This window comes from Trachurus japonicus, chromosome 7 (genome assembly GCF_045865225.1).
Source record: "Trachurus japonicus isolate A0001 chromosome 7, Traja_1.0".
In the NCBI taxonomy this organism is placed as follows: Eukaryota; Metazoa; Chordata; class Actinopteri; order Carangiformes; family Carangidae; genus Trachurus; species Trachurus japonicus.
The window spans coordinates 25,755,699-25,777,222 of NC_140913.1; the positions used below are offsets into that span (position 1 = coordinate 25,755,699).

The 21,524-nt window shown below is 40.2% G+C and overlaps 2 protein-coding genes and 1 long non-coding RNA gene across 15 annotated transcripts in view; 2 read left to right on the top strand and 1 right to left on the bottom strand.

Annotated features, from left to right (window-relative positions):
• Positions 1–6,411, top strand: part of LOC146984888 (synaptotagmin-2-like) — a 60,209-nt gene extending 53,798 nt beyond the window's left edge. For all 6 annotated transcript variants that reach the window (XM_085782458.1, XM_085782457.1, XM_085782461.1 and 3 more), the window contains one exon: positions 1–6,411. In XM_085782458.1, the coding sequence (XP_085638584.1) occupies positions 1–216 (216 nt within the window). In that variant the 3' untranslated portion in view covers positions 217–6,411.
• LOC146984889 (protein phosphatase 1 regulatory subunit 12B-like) overlaps positions 5,096–21,524 on the bottom strand; it is a 24,886-nt gene continuing 8,457 nt past the window's right edge. The window contains exons 1-9 of one of the 8 annotated variants that reach the window (XM_085782471.1): positions 21,261–21,480; positions 16,878–16,894; positions 16,617–16,746; positions 15,289–15,393; positions 15,084–15,134; positions 14,870–14,920; positions 11,944–12,216; positions 8,058–10,298; positions 5,096–7,998 (exon numbers count right to left, since the gene is read on the bottom strand). In XM_085782471.1, the coding sequence (XP_085638597.1) occupies positions 12,082–12,216; positions 14,870–14,920; positions 15,084–15,134; positions 15,289–15,393; positions 16,617–16,746; positions 16,878–16,894; positions 21,261–21,362 (591 nt within the window). In that variant the 5' untranslated portion in view covers positions 21,363–21,480 and the 3' untranslated portion in view covers positions 5,096–7,998; positions 8,058–10,298; positions 11,944–12,081. Of the gene's footprint in view, positions 7,999–8,057; positions 10,299–11,943; positions 12,217–14,042; positions 14,115–14,869; positions 14,921–15,083; positions 15,135–15,276; positions 15,394–16,616; positions 16,747–16,877; positions 16,895–21,260; positions 21,481–21,524 lie in introns of those variants that run through there. The other 7 variants (XM_085782468.1, XM_085782466.1, XM_085782463.1 and 4 more) reach the window with 7 other exon arrangements.
• The window catches only part of LOC146984890 (uncharacterized), a 9,082-nt gene continuing 4,184 nt past the window's right edge, over positions 16,627–21,524 (top strand). The window contains exons 1-2 of the long non-coding RNA XR_015036183.1: positions 16,627–16,742; positions 21,240–21,518. This is a non-coding gene — a long non-coding RNA (uncharacterized LOC146984890). The remainder of the gene's footprint in view (positions 16,743–21,239; positions 21,519–21,524) is intronic.

A 21,524-nucleotide genomic window follows, 5' to 3' on the forward strand; every position in this document is an offset into this window, starting at 1 on the left:
AAAATCCAAGCTGTGATCACTGTGCTGGATTATGACAAGATTGGCAAGAACGACGCCATTGGGAAGATCTGGGTGGGAAGCAAGTCCACGGGGGCCGGGCTGAAACACTGGTCCGACATGCTGGCCAACCCCCGTCGTCCCATCGCCCAGTGGCATCCACTGCAGCCAGAGGAGGAGGTGGATGCCTCCCTCGCAGCCCTGAATGCCAAGAAGTAAACTCCCACCCGACCACATCGTCCCCACACCTGCACCTGTCTACCCATGTATTTCCCATCAGGTCCCACATATCAGTGTATATTCCAGAAGAACACCCCGACTGTGCATCCACTCCCTCCACCTCCCCCCGCCCCCGTCCCCGTCCCCCTTTTCCTCTTCCACTGCCACTGTCAAAAGATCCATAAATACCATTCGACATGATGGGAAATAGAGTTTAAAAAACATCATGTTATATTAAATCATGTCATTGAAAAAAAAAAAATAAGAGAAGTTACAGGATGGACAGAGACTCCGTTGATTTCCTTTAGATCTATTTTTGTATTGGGGTTGTGGTTCCATTAATAAGAATACAGAGTAGACTATGAAGAACAGTAAGAGTGCTATATGGGAATCTGGTGATAGAGGGGATAAAACATACATTCACTCATGTTGTACTTCTCGCCCCTTCCCTTTAGTGACACAGTTTGCTTAGAATAGTGCTTAATAATAAAATGCTTTATACTGCCATAAGATAGAGAAATAACACAAGCAGGTCCATTCCTTAGGTGTATCGTGCACCATGTTCCACACCTGCCAGTTGTCATACTAGAAGATTTTGTTAGTTTGAAGTACATTCCTAGAGGTGGGTAGCGAGTAGGGATAAGCACATATTATCCGGGTTACCCACAAACACACTGCCGTTTTGATTAGTTGACCTTTCACCCTTCGTCTCAGGAAAACTGAGAGGAAACTGAAACTCCATGCCTTTTTTTCTAAACGGGTTCTTATTATTCTAATACTCCACGAAAACGTTGGATTCAAAAGCTTGACCACTTTGTTTGTTTTCTTTCGGTGACGTAAAGGAGCACGACTAGTTAGCTCATCCATGAAATGGTATGTCAGGGGGAGAGGGAGGGAGTGCTGGATTTTCAGTATGGAAAAAAAAGAGAAAAAAAAGAAAGTGGGGGGTATTTGTGTATTTTTGACTGTGCAAAAAGGCTGTGTCTGTCATCTGAGCAACAAAAATTGCGAGGAAAATATCAGAGCGGGTACAACACTGACTGATTCCAACCACCAATGACATGATATTTACAAGGTGTCGATTACTGCCTGCAGTCTACCACCTCCCCTCCCAATGCCTCTGATTCTGTATCTCACTTGTTCAGTGCTACTGCCATTAGTCATGGACTTGACACAAGGGTTTTACTTCAAAGGAATCCCTATAACCGTCTTACAGTCATAAAGGAGACAAGCCTTCCAAGTAACAAAATAAGCAATTTTCAACTACCAGGGACGCCTTCCAGTTAGCGGTGTTGTTCTCTTCATTTCTTTCTTTCTTTCTTCTCTTTTTTTTTCAATCTTTTCCTCCTTTTTTTTTATCCAGATGTGTTTTATTTGATTTAACTTTATTCCTCAAGCACTTTAAATCCAAATGTTATGTTTAAGTACCCTCAGAAACCAGAGCTTTAATTATTTTACGTTAAGAATAACTGGTTTTACTGCTGATTTTTAATATAAGAGCAAGGGAGTGCATTATATAAGCAGTTGTTTTGTTGTTGCTTTTGCCTTTTTGTGTAAGTCATTAGATTGTTTGGATATTTCATTTTCTCACTTGATTGCAAGGATACGGTCTGGAAGAAGGCACTGATCCATGTGTATTTTATACACAGCTTACCAAACTGTTGAATTTAATTGCACTACTGGGTATTATTCTGTTCTGTGATCTGTGTATTTTTTTTTTTTTTTTCGTGATAAAATGTTGTGAGATTGAATTTTTCTGTGGAACACGTGGCACACACAGACAGGTCTCCTCGTATAAATGAACTCCTCTGATAAGAAAAGAGACACGTTTCAATTTAATGTTGCTCCCTGGCTCCTTCACAGAAAGCAATCAGGTCACGGTTCAGTGTATTTGTAAATTAATATTCTGTCAAAGGGAAATTTTCAGTCTGAACTTTTGTCTTTTGACTAAATCCAAACACATCAGCCCTTGAATAAATTGGTGAAATGTGAACTGTTAATTAACTTGCTGAAACTGGCCAGGTGCTCGTTGAACTCCTGGTTTCAGATATAGTTAATTCAAATCAGTGCATTGTGTGAGTAACAGCAGCAAAAACTACCCGTTGACTGTGTGCAAAGAAATGCAGTCGATATTTTTAACAGGACCACAAGTTATTTATTTATTTGAGAATTTAATGAATGTTGGCTCTTGTATTTTTCTCTCTGTTGGAAATTGTAACACTTTATGTTTTTATAAACCAACAACATAGACCATGCTCTCATTGTTTTTCACCTCACATCACCGTTTTTTCTTCTGTTGACGAAGCAACACTATAGAAAAGGCAACATGGAAGCAATCAAGCAACCCATTGGTGTGTAGTTTTGCCTATATACATAGTTCATACACGTTGATACTGCATGTTTATACAAAATACTGTACATAAGAGCATGTTTTAGAGACGAAGCAAAAATATCTCGTGTACGTAAATGGGTGTCATTTGTCATTTTAATAACACAATGAAGGGAGAAAAAAAGATGCACTTGTATATTTTCTAAATGAAACAAATGCGTATTTATTTTCCATGAGGGTCATTGGAGAGAATGTCATACAAATATTACAGTACTATTACTAATAAGAACCTTTCCACGCCTGAAATTCTTAAGCAAGTGTGTCGTCCAGTACTGTGTGTGAGTTCATGTAGGATGAAAATGTAGCCGCATGCTTGCTATCTATCTCCTTGTGATCAACGTTTTTTATTTGTTGCCATTTAACTGCCATACTTTTTTTTGGTTTTTGTTCCAGCACTTATCTGAAGGCCAATGTTTGACTTATTTCTGAATTTTATTGCCATTTCTTATACTTTTTCTTTTTTTTTATGTTTTTAAATATGGTTTTGATTTTGAATATTTGGAACAGGGAGGGGGTCTCCAAGTCTATAAGAAGACTATTTTTTCCCACAGCAGATTTGGGCACTGTGCTTTTGTGAAGTAACTTATTGGAAGGAGATTGAATAATTCTGCAATCTGTAGGAGGAGTGGGAGTCATTATTAGTGCCAGTACTGACCCAGAGAGTGAAGTCTGTTGGATCACGTCTTTACATAAAATCCATGTCCAGGGGCCAAAAGACAAATAATGACTTGGAATCCCTTCTCTCTTTCTTCACTTGGGAAGTTTTTATTTTTTATTTTTCACTTCTATTTAAATGACCTGAAACCCTTCACGGCTGTGTCTCTTTTACTGTGTTTATTATACAATAACGTGTACGTGTAAACAAGATAAATGAATAAGATAAAACTAAAGCCATAAAACTCAAGCACTAACTCTTTAGAGCTCAGCTGAGTAGCTAGAGTTTATTTATGAAGAAAAAAAAAAAATCTGACGTCTTCATTTTTCCTTGGCCAGTGTTTCTTCTACATTCCGTTCAGAGGTCTTTGTTCATCAAGAGGGCAAAATCCATTTAACTGTATATGTGAGCATTGAGAACAGTTGTGAGTTTAGTAGAGTGAGTGTGTCTTTTTCTACTTTCAGAGCTGTTGATGTCCTTGTTTCATAGAGGTAGTTGATTTTACAGTATTGTGATTAGTAATGTATATGCCTTGTTTTGATAGTATAAATAATATATAAAATATCACAATAAGTTCTCACTAATACTGCTAAAATTATATATACTATATAGATAGATAGATATATGAGAGTGTGTTCTATTCTTGGGCTGAGTGCAATTTATGAACCAAACTGGGTCACGCTTTAAGTTTCTCTACTTGCACTTTGTACTAATGACTACATGTACAATCGATATCTTACTGCTGGTGATCTAAAGCTCAAGCTGATGGTTTTTGTCGATTCCTATAGGCTATCAAACTTTTCAAGCTGCAAAACACTTAGAGCTTCAACAATGTTAAAGGCAACAAGAGAAACTTAAACAGTGACACCCATGTTTTAGGTCTGGATCCCTCCCATAGAACTATGCATAAAGTTATGATTTTCACAGGTACATTGCCTATATAAAGATATAGGAATACATATTATGTCATGCACATGGTATGAAATCAAAGGAATAGTTCAAAATTTCTAGAGATATGCTCCCTTGCAAAGAGTTGGAGGATTAGATCAATGTCAGTTATCTTAGCTTAGCATAAACTATGGAAATAAGGGGAAACAGTTAGCCTTTTTCTGTCCAAAATATGACTCGGCCTCTTTTAAAGCTTGAATCAGTCTCTTATGGTTGCCTCATCGCCTCCCAGAGACAAAAAGGCTCCTTGAAGTCTTTTTTTTTTTCAGGACAGGACAGAATCCCCTTTACAACCACAGCATGTTTTTATATTTGTGTGTGTTAACTGGTAACCTAATGAAAGGTAGTGTGTTAATCGCTGAGCTGTGGAAGTGCTGGTGGGCAGATTTGTCACCTTTGACCAGCTGATTTACCCTCTTTCTTGTCGATGTGCTAAGCTAAGCTAAGCTAACTGTGTCCTGGCCCCAAGGACCAATCAACGAGTGATAACAGTCTCCTCATCTAACTCTTCAAGGAAGCACATTTCAGAAATTCTCAAGCTATTCACTCAAGTTCACCTCAGCCTCTGAATTACTCTGAAGTAAACATGTAACTGCCATCATCTACCTGCCCTGGCCACAACTTCCAATGTGCTGTGTGTGACACTGCACATTATCTAATGCAATATGATATGTATTCAGTGTCCCATTTAAGCTACTGACTGTGACCAAATGATGCACTGAGAGTAATTCAAATACAAGATGTGTTCAGTGCGTTTCAAAACTACTGCCACTACCTGATTACAGCTGCCTGCATTCATCACCACTGTTTGACCCCACCCAAACAGACACACACATCAAATGATGAGGCAAATGTGGTTACAGGTAAATGTATAGCACACCTTTCTTTTTCTTTTTCTTTTTCTTTTTCTTTTTCTTTAACTCCTCGGATCACCACAATCACATGACCGCCGGACATCTAAGTTCTATGGGGGAGCTTAAATCGATGGAGTGTAGGCCCTTTAGCAGAGATGGTGCAAAAAAAATCATGGCTCTGGATTATATAATTATAATAGTACAGGTCTGCATGCACCAGATACATTACTCATTCCTAAATGTACATCTCTGTGTGTATGACTGTAATACTCAAACGATCTTAGTTACATTTCTAATATGGGGGTTGATCTGTTCTGTTGAAAGCTGTGTAGATGTCCAATACCTTATGCACAATTGCGTCTGAAACTGCACTGTTCCAGCTCTGCAGAAACAGTTTTAGAGCACCGTTCACACAGCTATAGTTGTGTTTCTTTCTTTTTTTATTTTTGGTTTCTTTACTTGTTTTGGAAAAACAACAAAAACAAACGCTGGGATTTAAAAAGGGAAAGCATCCAAAGTTCAGTGAGATCATTTGCCACCTCGTGAAAATGTGTTGAGAAGCATCTCAGCAGGTAAAGACACCACTTTGAAACATGTCGTCTTGTCTCCTCTATTACTCGCTGTATTTCTTCTTTGTATTCTTGTGCATATGTGCAATCACTCCTGTCTTTTTTTTGTTTCTTGTGATGTATACTTCTATTGTAGAATGTAGGATTGTATTTGAACCGATGCCAGAAATACTATGTCGCCATACTCTCTCATGTCTTGCTTTCTGTTTGCGTCCTTGTCCTGTTTATATGTTACCAGCTACGTACCATCAGTATCGTTATGCTGAATAGGAAGCAGGTTCACTGTGTTCTCCACTGAATCTGCTTTTTTTCTGAGCGTAAAGAATGCCGGCCTTCATGTTTACAACATGGACATACTGTATACTGCCAAACATGCAGGACCGTACCAAACTCCCCTCTTGAGCGCTTAGTCCTCCACCTCATCCTTGGTGCAACTGTACTTCTTAAGACTCTTTTTATTTCTCCACCTCTTTCTCTTCTTCATCATCTTTTAAAGCATCGGAGGACAGCCAGGTTGTGTCCTCTAGCTGTGTTTCTTCGTGTCTAGTGTCGTGGTGCGCGTGTTCATGTCAGTACTTGTGCCTACTGTGGATCGCATGCTTTAGCCCTTGACTGGACACAAACGTTGCTCACAAACTCCTCTTGACCCTTATGTGGACAAACGTTGGGGATCCTTATAAAGTTATCAAGGGAACCAAATAACTTACTACAAATTTATCATATGTGTTACCAGTTCTGTAAAAAAACAAATAGGAAATAAAGGCCTTTTAATTACCATGATTTGTTTGTGTTCAATACGCAGTGTATTCATCTTCATCATTAGCTGGATGCTAATAACAATAATCTCTCTGCTTCACTATAATAACACCACACACACAGGAACATTTCCATCCCCGCACAGTTTATTAAGCCAAGTGAGTAAACCAATGTGAGCGTATTATTAAGTCAACACATTTCAAACGTTTCAATACAATACTCAGAATAGTTCAATAACAGCACATGTAGAAAGAGCTGACATATACTGTTGCTTATTTTTAATGTTGAGAAAATCAGTTCATTAAATGTGGCCAAAGATAATACTGTGAGTTATAGCATGCTGCCCTGGTTGGACTTTAAAACCATCACATTGTCAAAAAGAATACATCAAACACTGGGGACTTTGGTCATGGTGAGAGGAATTTTAAATAGGAAGTTGAGTCTGGCAGTTTTATACTTTAGATAGCGTGAATGACACGTAATTAGCACACTGCTTTGAAGTCAGGATAACGCTCTGCTTCTGAAACCTGACAATGTAGTGAAGGTGATGTGCAAGTAAAAAGCTGCATTTCTCCTCTACCATTTAAACTTATTATAAAATTTAAAGATGCTCATTGCTCATTAATTTTTCATATTTGTTGTTGACTCTATTATATATATAATATAAAATGCAAAATGGCCATAGCCATAACAAAAGCTGTTCAGCTTCATATGGGTTACAAAAGCAGGGCTGTTATACTGGATTGTATCAGTAGTTGTGCCTAATAAACTGGTAAATTAGTGTACTGTATGTTTTTATCACAATATCATGTTAATTGTAAGTTCACATACAGTAAATGAAAAGTTTAGTCCTAAAACTTTTGTGCTTGATATTTAAGATTAGGCAATAACGTGGATGCTAAAATGTCAGCGGTGATTTACAGCACATCTACCACTGGATGATTTTGGCATTTGTGTTTTCATCACCAAACACAAAGATGGCCAACAGGCCAAGCAACAACAACAAAAATAACTGGTGCAATGCAATCCTTTGAAAGAAAACAGAGTAAACAATGTATAAAGATTAAAACTAAGAAAATGCATAAATAAATAAATATATCTCTATTACAAAACATAATATAGTACATGTTTTTTTTCCCACACACACACTCACACACCGTCTCTTCTGTGTAGCCATTCTGCTGTTTTAAGGATGTGATACTTGATTTAAAAAAAACAAAAAAACATCCTCTATGAAGGATGTGCGTAACAACAACAACAACTACAAAAATGTGATTACATTAATAATGCAATATGCAACAGAATCTGGAAAACATTCAATTATATCCTGGAAACTGTACCATACTGCAGCTAATACAGTGCTGCTTATGATGCCCAAGAAAGACCAACGCTGTCCCTTCTGTACAAAGTGCATAGGCCAAGGATTGTGCCTTTGAGGCTAATGTACAGTCCCCTTCATTTACCAAATACAGTGGGAACGTGAATTTTTCTTTACTTGTCTTAACACATAATTATGTTCCTTTCTTCAGAACAAAGGGTTAGGGTTACACAAATTCATTTTTTGATAAGATACAGATCAAAGCAGTTGAAAGTGGTTTGCACTTTCAACTGCTTTGATCTGTATCTTATCAAAAAAGGTACGGTAACTGTTGTTGAGCAACTTGATGCACTGGGCCATAAACTGTGGATGTTGTTTCTCTGATGTCAATGTTTTCAACAGGGAAGTTTTGGGCTTGCAGAAATTAAAATTGTGCAGAGCTGATCAAGGACAAACCTGAGAAAGTTCACCAAGTGAGTCCACCCCCCAAAACATACAGTACATGTTGAAGGTCCTGTAAACTACAATATGATAGCAAACAACTATTGTAAAGATGTGGTGGAGAAATGGTGGCCTGAGTAGCAACTGATCAATTTGGTAGATGGTCTGGCAGCCAATGCATGTGCATGTTGGTGTATGTGAGTTTCTGTTGTTGAACCAAGTTTGTAACCATAGCAGGGTGTTGTCTAGCTCAGTGGGGTGGCACAGGCACCCCATATACAGATGCAGCGGCCCCAGTTTGATTGCCCCTCTCTCTGTCTCCCCAAAAAGAAAAAAAGTTTGTAACCACAGGTAAAGGTCACAGGTGTGATGGTGGGATCAAGTGAGAGCAGTGTTACAGAGAGAAACCTCTTTTCATCTAAAGGTCCTGTGACTCTTATAATCCTAATATCTATAAGGTTTTTTTTGTAAGTCTTTACCTTCACTGTTCCTGTGGATTAATTCCAAGGCTGAATCTCTCTTCCTGTCTGACTGTGGAGTTAATACTGGTCTGGATTTATAAGATGAAACTGCTAACAGACTCCAACTGGCTGTTCTCCTCCTCCTTAATGTAAGTAACTTACTGGCATAATGTTGAAAATGTGTTTTCATGAAGAGACTAGCTGTAGTATAAAGTTAGCGGTTAGAGGAGGGGGAGATAGCCAAGGAGAAGCGGTTGTTTTGGTCTGGTTTGCTGGTGGTCTTGTGTGACATCTAGAATCAGAGATGCTTGTTTACAGAACCTTTAACATCTTAATGGAGGATATGAAACATTTCCAGCTGCTGTATTCCTAACATCTTTTCTCTGAGATGATGGAAGAGATCATATCTTCATTTTGAGATAAAGTCTGAGGGCCTGGTCTACGAAAGGTTTGCTTGTATAAAAACGTGTGCAACCTTGATTGCACGTGCAAACACATGTGATCTATTAACTGGGTGCACAGAGGATTGCATCTCTCAAATGGGCAAATAAGCATGCGCGATCCATTTAGCACGTTTGCCTTGATGAATATGCAAATATGGGCGTTTCTGACAGAACATGCAAAATATTGGGAGGAGTAGATGCAAATAGATTTATTTAGCACACAATGTGATTAAGCCTACCAAACCTGAAACAGATTGCAGTGGCAGTTTTTGCGTCTTAATTTAGCATGTTTGAAAGGCATGTAGGCTGTATTCTGGCACAGCTTTGCAAAAAATTTCTGCGGTTATTGATTTAATACCTGCCATGGCAAAAGCTCTTATATCTCTGCATTTCCTCACATCTGGGTCTTTCTGTAGCCGTTTTTCAGGTGCTCTCTATTAATCTAAGTTTCCTCGAAGAACTGCACCTTGCAAAGCTTCTCTGCTGGTTGTTGTAGTTTTATGGGATGCTCGCATAATTATCTATAGAAACAAAGCTCCTTTTAGTTTTCAACTTGCAGGAGTTTGGCCATTTATTCTAATTAGATGATTGATTTTTCAAATGTATATCCATGCCAAAGTGGCCTTTGGGGCTTCACCTACTTTCCCCATGTTTAACCCAGATATGACATGATCATTTCAGTAATTAAAATAAATCAATACCATAATTGGCCTCTCTCTTCCTTCATAAATACGACAACATTAAAATATATTTCTGCAGTGCACAATGTAGCAACAAACGTGACATCTCAACGTGATGTGTGGGCATTATATTATTTTGCAGCATTTTCATGCAAACCACTGGGTTTGTTTGAACTGGCTCTTCAAACAGTATAACTGGTCCCTATTTGGATAATGTGAAATAATATTCTATATTACAAAGTAACAATGATAAATCAAGTAGAAAAGATCTCTGTAACTCCGTCATTAACTGCGATATTATGTCTGAAACTTTGTGAGACTTCACCAGTCCCTGTGGGAATTTATTTCTGCAATACAGCCTCAACGGCCCATCACCATTACTCTGAGAGGAGACACAACTTGGGATATCATGGATAATTAAAATGCCATTTCAGGGTTGGAGCATCCATGGACACAGTACGGGGAACGCTCAGATATCTTTTCATTTGGACAGTTTGCTGATGACTCGAATGAGCGCCCCATTCTCATCCTTTAGCCTCTGGTTGTCAGACTTGAGCTCTGTTAAGATCTGGAAGAGCAGAGGGAAAGAAATTATATTAGACAATCAGACAATAATTACAGCGAACATAGTCTTACAGTACAGTCTTTCTCTGCACTGTCATTTAAGTGGTTTGTGGATAGAAAGTTTGTAATCTAAAGCTTCAGATACAGTGACACTAATCGCCAGGGCCATTAATGATCAATTATCTGAAATCACCACATCAACAAGTGGGCTTAAAGTTGTCTCTCAGGAAAGTTTGAGGCCAGACGATGAGGACATGCTTCACGGTACTCGATCATGCAGTGAGGAGTGACTTTGACGGTATGTTCTGCATGTGAACAGTGACAGAGAATGAAGTCAAAGAGAGAGAAACCGAGAGAGGGTCAGTTTCCCAAATCTAGGTCATGTCTCTCATGAGGAGCACGGGCTAAAAATAACCACCCTCTTTGTCAAAGTATTTCCCCTCTACTAGAGACAAACAGTAACCCTCTGCTGTGACATATTACCAAAACCGATGAATGAGCAAAGGCACCTGGCATCATCATGTTCATAATCTACAGAGATCAGGTTATTTCTTTTGTCACGATCATCCAAACCAAGTACAGAAAACAATTGAATGCTGTGCTCTAAATGCAGTTAAAGGAATAGTTTGACATTTAGGGAACAATTATTATTATCATCTTTCTTGCCCAGAGTTAGGTAAGAAGATTAGTGCCACGCTTGTGTCTGTATGCTAAATATGAAAACCAGCAACAGCCAGCAGCTTAGTTTAGCATAAAGACTGAGCACAACAGGGAAACAGTTAGTCTGGTTGTGTCCTGCGGTAACGTACTGTGACTTACCTCTAAAGCTCACGAAATAACAAGTTATATTTAGATCTGTGCAGAATTGCATGAGGTTACAGAGGTTGTCACACTGAAATTAGATTAGGATGTAGGTCTATTTTATTAACCTGTGACCAGTCTCAGACAACCTGTTTCCCCCAGGCTCCAGTCCAAAGCTAAGACAGCCAGCTATACCTGCTAGCTTCATATTTAGTGCACAGATTGGTATTGATCTTGTCGTTTAACTGTTGGCAAGAAAGTGGATACTAGCATTTGCCAAATGTTGGATCACTTTAAAGCAACATGTTTCTCTATTTATTTTTCCTTAAGAGGGTTCATGAACAGAAACCCACATACACACAAACAATATCATTCAAAGTGTGTGTGTGTGTGTGTTTCTCACCCAGTGGCGTAGAACTTGCTCATTTTGAAGTCTAATGATCTCACACGTTTCATTTTCTTTGGAAGATTGACTAGAATGGCTATTTTCTTGGCAAACAACTTCGCATTGATTACACAGCACATTACACAGGGCCTGCATTTATTTCACTGTTCCAAGATCAATAGCTATAGAATGCATTTATTCTTTATGGTGCAGAATCTACGACTGATGTGATTTACATGATAATCAGAAAGAGCATGCAACTACTAATGCACTTCATGTGAACCCCCATGAATGTAGCTTAAAATTCACTTTGCAGGGGATTATTTTGAGAAAAAGGGTCAGCAGGGTTGCCCTCTGATGGCCATAAAGGAGAATGGGTTAAATAAAAAGAGAGAGAGTGCAGAGGAAGATGCATAGTGTAGGAGGGGGGGAGCAGTGAGCATTGGGAGGGTGCAGGACCTGCCTGAGAGGAACACAGCAGAGGACGAGGGGGCTGTAGAGGCGCCAGAAGGAGAGAGGAGTGTAGAAGGTATGTATGTGGCTGTGAGGAAGGGGAGAGCAAAAGGAGGAGGGGGAAAGGAGGACAGGTGATGTCAGAGGATCAGAGGTCCTCCGTCTCCGGCATGGAGGCCGTCTCAGAGAGGCGGGCGAGGGCGCGCAGCATGGCTCTATTTTCAGCCAGGAGACACTCGTTCACCCTCCGCAAGGTCTGGACCTGAGCCAGAGCAGGGAAAGCCTGCACAGAGGAGGAGAGAGATACAGAGAGGGGCAGACAGAGAAAGCATGCAGGGAGGCAGGCCATGTGCAAGGAAAAAGACTGATACATGTATATTTATATACTATATACACTCATACAGAAATGCATCCACACGCCTACACACACACACACACAGAGGAAAAGAACAATAGATCTGAGGGACTTGTCAGAGGGCTTACATAAAGAAATATTTAGATTTGAAGAGAAGGAGCAAAAAGGTGCCACAAGCAAAGCAAATTATGAAGCCACATCTTCTTGGGTTTGAACTCATCAAAACTGGGCTGTACATGAGCGAGAGTGGTGAAGCGCTAATGTGTTATTATTATATGCATAGACTCGCAAAGGAGAAGGAATTCAAATTCATAGAAATACACGCAACCTAAATTTGCTGCAATTTCAGCACAAGAACTATAGTCGAGTTATTAGTCAGAGAAATGGAGATGATTCATCCCCCCTCCTCCTTCCTCTTGGCCTGACTGTCTGAGGTAAACCTCAATGTGGTTTGACAGTAAAGTCTGTGGTTTGACGCCATTCCTGAGGGGAAACCACTCAGAACACACACGCACACACTCACACGCACTTGTAGTTGAGTTTCCCCAAACACAAATCTGAAGACACGAATATGGCCGAGGATGACATTCAGGGGGACATCCAGCTACCTCTTATAACACCAAAACACATTTGTAAAAGCAATTTGAAGCTAGCCCGTGTGTGTTTGAGACTGAGCAGTTCATGCATATAATGTTCTCTTGCTCTCAGAATAAAACAGGACAGTTTCTGGAGAGGTGCCCTTGGTGAGAGGAAAGAAAGGGACAGAGTGAGCGGAGAATACATAATGACCAGTATCCATTATTACACTCTCTTAATATTGAGCTCTCTGATATTAAATCAGATCTGTCTACACTCTCGAGTGCCAGTGATAATTCAACACAGCTGCTATTAATTCATTTTTCAGAAAGTAGGAATAATATCACTAGGAATAATTTAGCTTTTCTGTAAGAACTGTAAGAACGTACAAAGTAATCTGACACTTATTTAAAAAGGAGCAACTGGGGCATATTGTAGAATTGATGTGAAGCATCCCAAACCAGGCCCAGGAAGAACCATAGTGCCAGTAGTTTTGGAGTTAATGAGGTAGACCCTAAACTCAAACTGCAAACCCGAATGTGCAACAGAAGTAAGAGCAGCAAACAGGAGCTGATGTGCGCCGTCTACAGTCAAGTAGAGTAACAGCCTCTGCAATTTCTCACACTTCTTTCACCGGTGAGAAGTGAGTGTCACCACTGCATTTGTTTAAATAGCAACACAAACAGAAAAGCAGCAGCAGTTGTAACACTCACAATGGTGTTATAACGTGTGCCCAAATGGCAGCTGTTGTTACTCGTTTGCCTGTAGTTTGACAAAATCTCATCAGTACCAGCAGGGCCTAAGCTGCTGCTGCTGTTCTTCCCCTCCACTAGGTGGCGCAGATCGGCACGTGTAGGACTAAACCACTGAGGAGGTTCCCCCCCCTCGTGGAGAAGCTCAACCTTGCTAAAAAGGAACGAGTGACTTTGTGGGTGAGTGACAAGACAGCTCCCTTCGGTGCTTTGCATCTAAATGAAATAAATGGATTATGTGCCTGTGCCTCTGTGGCATTCACGGTATAAAACACTTGTATATTTCAGCTTACAGTGTCATGTGTGTTTGTGTGTGTGTGTGTGTGTGTCCACACGTGTAAACATGCCCCTGTCTCTGACAGAACAGAATGATGTGAAGTGACAGGCAGGTGTCAATCACTCCTCGGTGTCATAGCGACCACTCACCATCCCCCCTCCCCCTGAGACAGCCTGCACTCAGGGCTGGTACCCACAGCGGAAGCGCAGTGGGGCGTCCTGCTGAGGGAACCACGACAACATGGGGGGTCAAACATCTGCTGCTGGCGTACCACACTGCTGCATTGTGTCCTATTTTGTAATGTTTTCGTCAGTGTCTGCGTATTGTTTTGGGTTTTTTTTCTCTCAGGCCTTAGCCATGATTTCATTTCTCTCAGGGAATATAACAATGTTGCCGTAACAATCAAATCATAACCTTATCGTGTGATTTGGGACTGCTTCTATCACCGAATCCAACACAGACGGCGTCTGCTCGGGCCTGAGATCTCTCTGCTGTTGTGTTTCTTTGTGAAGGAGAATACACACAGTGCAGTGCAGGAATGTCTCACAAAAGCAGGTCTTTTTGCTCTTGGACAGGGTTTGGTATTCAGCTGGAACTAGGTCACAATGTTCACCCCAACAGTGGGATAAGTGGAGCAGGGGAGCAGCAGCGCAGACTCCTCCTTAGCCTGGCAGGAAGTGGCCCAGCAGAACACTGTGGGTAATGAGCCTAAAGCATTAACCTTCCCTCTCCTTGACTCCCATCCCACCTGCCTAAGCACAACCCTGGAGTGTGCTAAATGTGCATGTTTTGCTTTGTATAAACACTTTAGGCGTGCTACATTTAGCATGAGTGAGAGCTGGAGGTGTGTTATTATTTTGGGAGTACAAAAAAACCCATTATGAGGATCAGTGAAGCACAACTTGCATTATGAGACAAAATAGATGCCATTTAAACTTAGGATGAGTCTGCACTATTTAGGTTTGTCTGGACTGACCTTTATCTCCTCCTCCATGTCTGACACTCGTTTCTCAAGAACTTGTTTTTCCTGTGAAAAGAAGAAACAACTGAAATAAATATACTGCTAGGGTACCCTGGAGTGAAAAGCCATTAGGCTACAATTTCAAGTAGGCAAGAGAATGACTTGCAAAGAACAAGATGTGGGTGTTCATCCATCTTGATGAATGCCAAAACTCTGACAGGACACTTACCCTTTTCTCCGTTTCAAGTACTGTAGACCTCTCCGATATCCTGTCGTGCCTCTAGAAATGGATAATTGTGCTGTTATGGTGAAGCAATGGAGGAAATCTTGGAAGTATTGTGAACATTGTCGAGTAATCGGTCATGACCTTTCGACAGAGCACCCACACGGGAGAGGGTCGATGGCGTGGCAGTGAAATGTACCTGTCTCTGTACCTGTGTCACTTTCTCCAGCTGGGCACGGATCTTGACCAGTTCTTGTTTGCTGTCATGCAACCTGGACTTGAGCCTCTCGTTCTCGTGCAAAGCCTCTGCATACATCTAAAATAAAAAAGAGAGAGAGAGAAGAAAATCAGGATTAAGAAATAGCATGAGTAAAAAATTTAGTTGAAAGTAAACATTTGAAACATCTTTCATCCTGTGTCCTCATGAGGAGCCACAGTTGGAACAAACCCCTGAGCTTAGGCAATAACAAAGCGTGGTGTTTTGCCCAACTCCACCCTAACAATGGATCATCTGTACTACTGTGAGAATGGATGACATATGGGTTTGATTTCTGCATATACCATGAAGTTCAAGGGAAGATATATTATATTATGAAAGCCAACCCAGTGAGTATGCAGTGGAGAAATCAATGCAATATCAACATTTTGATCGTGAAGTCATTTCATGATGATCTAATTATATCAGCAGACTGATGTCTAATTGTCTGCACAATAACTTGATAAGACTATTCAACATTATTAAATTAACAAACTAAAATGCACTACGGATAAAATGTCAAAACACAACAAGTTGCCAAATGGCATGTGATACAATGTTTACTGATACTAATTTAGTAAAAACAACATTTGTTATTTCATGTCAAGATTAATAGACATTCTCTAGTACAGTGGTTCCCAATCTTTTTTGGCTCTTGACCCCATTTTGACATCACCCCGCAATCACATGCAGTTACATGGTCGCGGCCGTCAATCAAGATGCGCCAGCTGGCTCAGATATTTTTATATACATTTTATTTGAACTCGATTTATATTAGATAAAGTGAAAGTATAGAATACATTTGTTTAAGATTGTGTGTGTTTTTTTTAATCATAATTTTAAAAAGAATAATAATTAGTTTAAAAAATATTTTTATTAGTGTTTTTTTTTTTTTTTTTTTTATCAATTACTAGACATTTCAGGTGACCCCATTTGAATTCCAGCCGACGCCACGTGGGGTCCCGACCCCAAGGTTGGACACTGCTCTAGTAGTAGAAAACTAATTAACAACCTTTTTAAACTGTCATATCACAGCCGGCTTATATTAGCAACCTTACATTGCATGTTGGTGAAATCCTATTCTAGTAACCTTTAAATACTTACACAGTTTGATACTGATACTGTTAATTATCTAAAAGTCCAATTAAATCTCCATCTGCAGAATTATTATAAAAATAGATATAAAGATTGCATGATGACCCAACAGCCATACTGTATCCAGGACTGTAGTTTTGACTCACAGGGGAATGTGCTTGTTCTGAAACACAGTAATAGTTTTATACCTTCTTATAATCTTTGGTGGTGGAGTCCTGTTCTTGTCTGTTCAGAGCAGCCAGTCTCGTCTCTCTCCGTGTGTACGAGCTGGTGCGGCCCAGTGGTTTGTCTGTTGCACTCTCTCCACTGGAGTCGTATCTGGAGGCAACACAGATCAGATCAGATCAGTACACGGTGCCGCTTTATTTAGGGCACTTATTTATTTATTTTAAGAAATGCAGCAGTATGATACAGGAGAGAGAGAAAAAACAACAAAGCCTAATCCTTACCTTGACAGTCTGTCATGCTGAAACACAAAGAATAAGCCATGTTAGCGTGATCGCTCAGCATCACAGCATGGGAACAACAGTGTCTAAAAAATGTTCTCTTGTGGATAAATCCAGATTTATTTGTTTGATAAGACCAAACAGAGGCTCGGCAGTGAAATGTTTTTCCATTTCGAGACAACAGAGAAGAAAAGCAAAACTTCCCAGTGAATTATCACAGCGTGTTCAGAGGCCTGAAGTCCCAGAGGGGGAAAAAAAGCACATGCAGAAGTGAGATATAATTCACCCCATCACTGCACACTGACAGGGTTCACATAGGTCAAACCTTCCCGGTGAGCCTGGTTAATCTTTTAAAATAGGCGGCTGCCACACCAATGCCTGCAGCATGAAGATGACATCATGACACTGGAAGCTAAGTATCTCCTGTGTGACGACTGGGCGGCTGACCTCTGACAACAACTGACTGATAGCAGACTGTCCTGGCAGGTTTTTGTTTTGGCATGTCCACCCTGCGTGGTGCCAAGTTGCACGTCCTGATCACATGCTGGATTTGTTTTCATTTCGGAAGTGTTTTTTTTTTTCCCTTAGAGATGGGCTTATAGTTAATTAGCACAAAGTTGGAGTAGTTCTTGTTTCCTACTGCCTCCTTGTGCTGATGTACACTGTAGGCTCTACAGTATGTGAACAGAATCTCTAGTATTAAAATGTTTTGCTCTATCTAGACCTCCATCCGGACCCGTTTCTGCTCTGAACACACAGATAACTCACTGCCAGCAGCTGATAAACGTGGCACATGAGAGGAGGATGACTGCAAGTGTTTACTATCGGTCAGAGGCTGGAAAAGAGAGACGAAGAGAGAGATACCATAATATCAGGCCAGAGTGATCCACAATCTCTATCTATATCTGCTGCTGTCTCGTAAACTTCCCTCCTAAACTCTAAGATTTGGAGTAGCCGTCCTAAGACAGAAAGAAGTCTTAAAACAACTCTGTTGAAGAAACACTTTGCAATAAACATCATGTGTGGCAGTCGGAGCTGTTGGGAGACGAGAAGCAGATGTGGACATGGGGTTAAAAGCATGTGCGTTATAGGAGGACAATTTATGTCCAAAGGAACAGCTATTCCTGTGCTCACATTCGGTGAGTTAGGGGGATATTTCACGCAGCGTCAGAGGAGCTATTCCCCAGCAACTGTTTACATAACTGAGCCAGCGTTGCCTGTCCTTATGTGGTCATGTGCTTAAGCAGAGCTATCCAGGAAAAAACAGACCTCCATGACCTCAGATGAAGAAGGGCCAAGGATGGAGCTCTGGAGAAGAGCTCTCACTCACTCTGATCTCTTTGTGCTATAGTGGGGAGATCCCTCAGATTCATTATATAGAAAAAATCATCATTAAGTCTTCTTGTGCAGATATGAGCCAAACTCTTTCAAGATGACTAGTTCCTACACAGAAACCTATTTCACACTCCAGGATTAGGAAATTGGTGAAATGAGTTTCTTACTATAACTTAATTCCAATCCCCAAGAGATACAGAGTGGGCCCAGCGTGGTTCACAGGGCGAAAGAGAGAGAATCCTTACAGTAATGCATGAGTGCTGTTATATATACTTCTGCGTCATGAAACTTTTGGTCCACATTGAGCCAAAGTCACGCAGCTGCACCAACCTGATTGCCTTGTTAGGAAATATAGAGGGAGTCACCAGTGGCACATGTAGCAGAGCAGATGTTGAAGGTTAGAAAACAACAGAGTCTCAGACTGTATCAGACCAACGGGTGCACGCACGGACCAAGAGCGCTCTGTAAACACAACTGCCTCCAGTTTTTAATGGTTTGCCAGGAATAACATTATAACACCGTGACACCGTGAGGGGGGGGGCGGGGGTACACGCTAACACACACACATGCACACGCACACACAACTTGTTTGCATGAGCTCAGTGTTAAGAAGTACAAATGATATTGTTAGCAGCAGTTTTCACAGTTTTCCGAAGCCAATGAAATCGTCATTACAAGACTCTTCACCCTCTTCCCTCGTCTCACTCTTTTCTCTCCATCCCCTCTTTCTGTCACAGCATCTTCTCTTCAAAGCTAACTGGACGACTTCAGTAGGAAAATCTGAGCTACCCACTCTTCCCTCTCTCCCTTCACCCCCACTACTGGAGCCGTCACTGCCTGCACGGCCATAAAAGACGTTTCTTCCACATTCACTCACCTTTCCTGACTTCAGCCACTCCTCATTCTCCACTAACTCTTTACAGTACATCAGAGACCTTTTGGCCACTAAGAACATCTTCCTCTTCTTTTTTTTCCTTCTTCAAAAGCAGTGAATCCAAATGCTTCACATTCAGCAGTGAAAGTATGATCAGCTGTGCTTAGAATACCAAAATAAAAGCACTCTGCACCTGCTACAGTGGTATATTGTTAATGCTGATTGATCAGTGCTGCATTGACAAGTATTTTATTGTTGTATCTGAGTAGAAATGAAGCTAGTTTTTACATGTTTGTACAGTTAGTCTAATGATCCTGTAGCTGAGGGTCCCTCACAAAATAAATGTGGGTGGTCATGCGATGATTAAAAAGGATTAATGGAGAGAAAAAGTTAAATTCTGCCACAAAAATTTATATTCATTTTCTCAACACTTTTCTTGTCCTTTTTGTTTTAATGAAATACTCCTTAACTGTTTCTTTTGGGGCTTTGGCAGTTGTATAAATCTCCATCTGTGACTTTTAGAGGGAAAATATGCATTTGGACATCTGCACACACACAATTTTTTTTTTTTGTAAAACGCTGCAAGCCAAAACATTTTTTGGAACCACTGGCTTAATCTTTAATAGTGTGTTATATTTTATAAGCTTGTCATTTTTATATGTAAAATGCTAATGTGGAAAGTAATTATAGCTGTCAAACTACTGTAGTGGGGTAAAAAAGTACAATTTAAAAGAAGCATTAAATAGAAATACTCGAGGAGAGTGCAAATACCTCACATTTGTACGTAGGTTTAGTGCATGAGAAAATCACCCCTGCCCACATCTGTCTAATGATTGATGTCATCCAATAATGTAATGTGTTAATGTTTATAACTCTTCCTGCGGCTGACAGCTGTAACAGACATTGTATTTTACTAAACAGGACCAGGTTTTCATCAAAACATCGTGACAGGTGCTAAAAATACTCCTCTAGTCTGATTCCAATCCCCCCCACCCCATTTTTGCATTGCATTTTCTCTTCCATGAAAATGCAGCCAATTCAGATTGGGCTGACATCATGGAAAATTAATTCCCGAGTTTCGCCATGGATACAACACAGAGACACTGACACTTCTCACAGAGAGCAAAGAGAATGACAGCATCCACTCATGGCATTCACTACAATGAGAGTGTCTGTAGTGTGGCATGACTGAATCACATTAGCTTCATAATTGTACAGCTGTCTGTCCCTTTAAATGTTCCTGTCACACAGTGTCCAGCTCCACTCTGATGCACTGACATAAACACAACAGTCAAACAACGCCCATGAGAATAAGCCACTTAGACAGAAAGAAAGAGAAATAACAGGAAATTACAGAAGGAATGTTTCAATCCAAAAGTCTTTTCCAGAAAGTGTGATCAGACCCTCAGCGCCTCGGAACAAAATACTTTTGCCTCTATTTCACAAGTCATCAAACACGGTGACATGATGTGTGCCTCGCAAGCTATTTGTTCATTTTTAGTCTAACTTATTTAATGAATCAAAAGTGGCACTTATTCATGTAAATATGCACAGAGAAAATGGGAAATAGATGTTTGTTTAACTGAATTCACTCAAACAGCTCATTGCCAAATACATAAACTTAATTAAACTAACAATAATATCAGTTATCAGTTAATATCACAGTTATTTAGCTTAAGAAAACTGATAATAAGATAGTGAGATATGTCCAGTATAGTTAGTTCAAGCTGTTTACATTTTATATATTATATAATATCTGACAAACCATCAAAAACGAACTATTAAAAGATGTCATCTTACTATATGTGATAAACTAAAGTAACCATTCCTCACATCATTTAGGACTATTTCCACTTTATATAATTATGACTTATATGATTCATAAATTGAGTTTATTCTCTCAGGTGGTGAGATGTCAAAAAGCATTTGTTCTGAATCCAGAGAAATGAATCTTGTTTATGGATGAGTCATTGACACCTACAGGAAATAAAATGTTTTTGGGTTTTTTTCAAGTTTCATTTCATCATTTCAACAGCTTCAGGACAATATGTCTCACAGTATGTTGCACATGCAGAGATTTGAAATTAGACATATCTGTTAAATGGGTGACATCATTACACCAAGATATATATTTTTTTAAATGTGTATTTCTCTAGAAGAAAAGCTTGTGGTCTTACTCTGTAGTTTTTGTCTGTAGGGGACGGAGAGGACGGTGGTGAGTCTGTCAGTGACTTTCTGGTGCGGGTCAGGTCCTTGGTGCGTGGGTAGTAGGATGACATCTCCCTCCTCTACCCTCAACAAGCCAGGTCAACTTCTACTGTAACATTCACTGAAGCCACCGCCAGATAACAGCTGCACGGACGCACAGATCCCCTCAAGCAGCAGTGACGCAGATGCCCATGACTGTGTTCCCGGGGAATCCTCAGCAACAACAGGTGGGT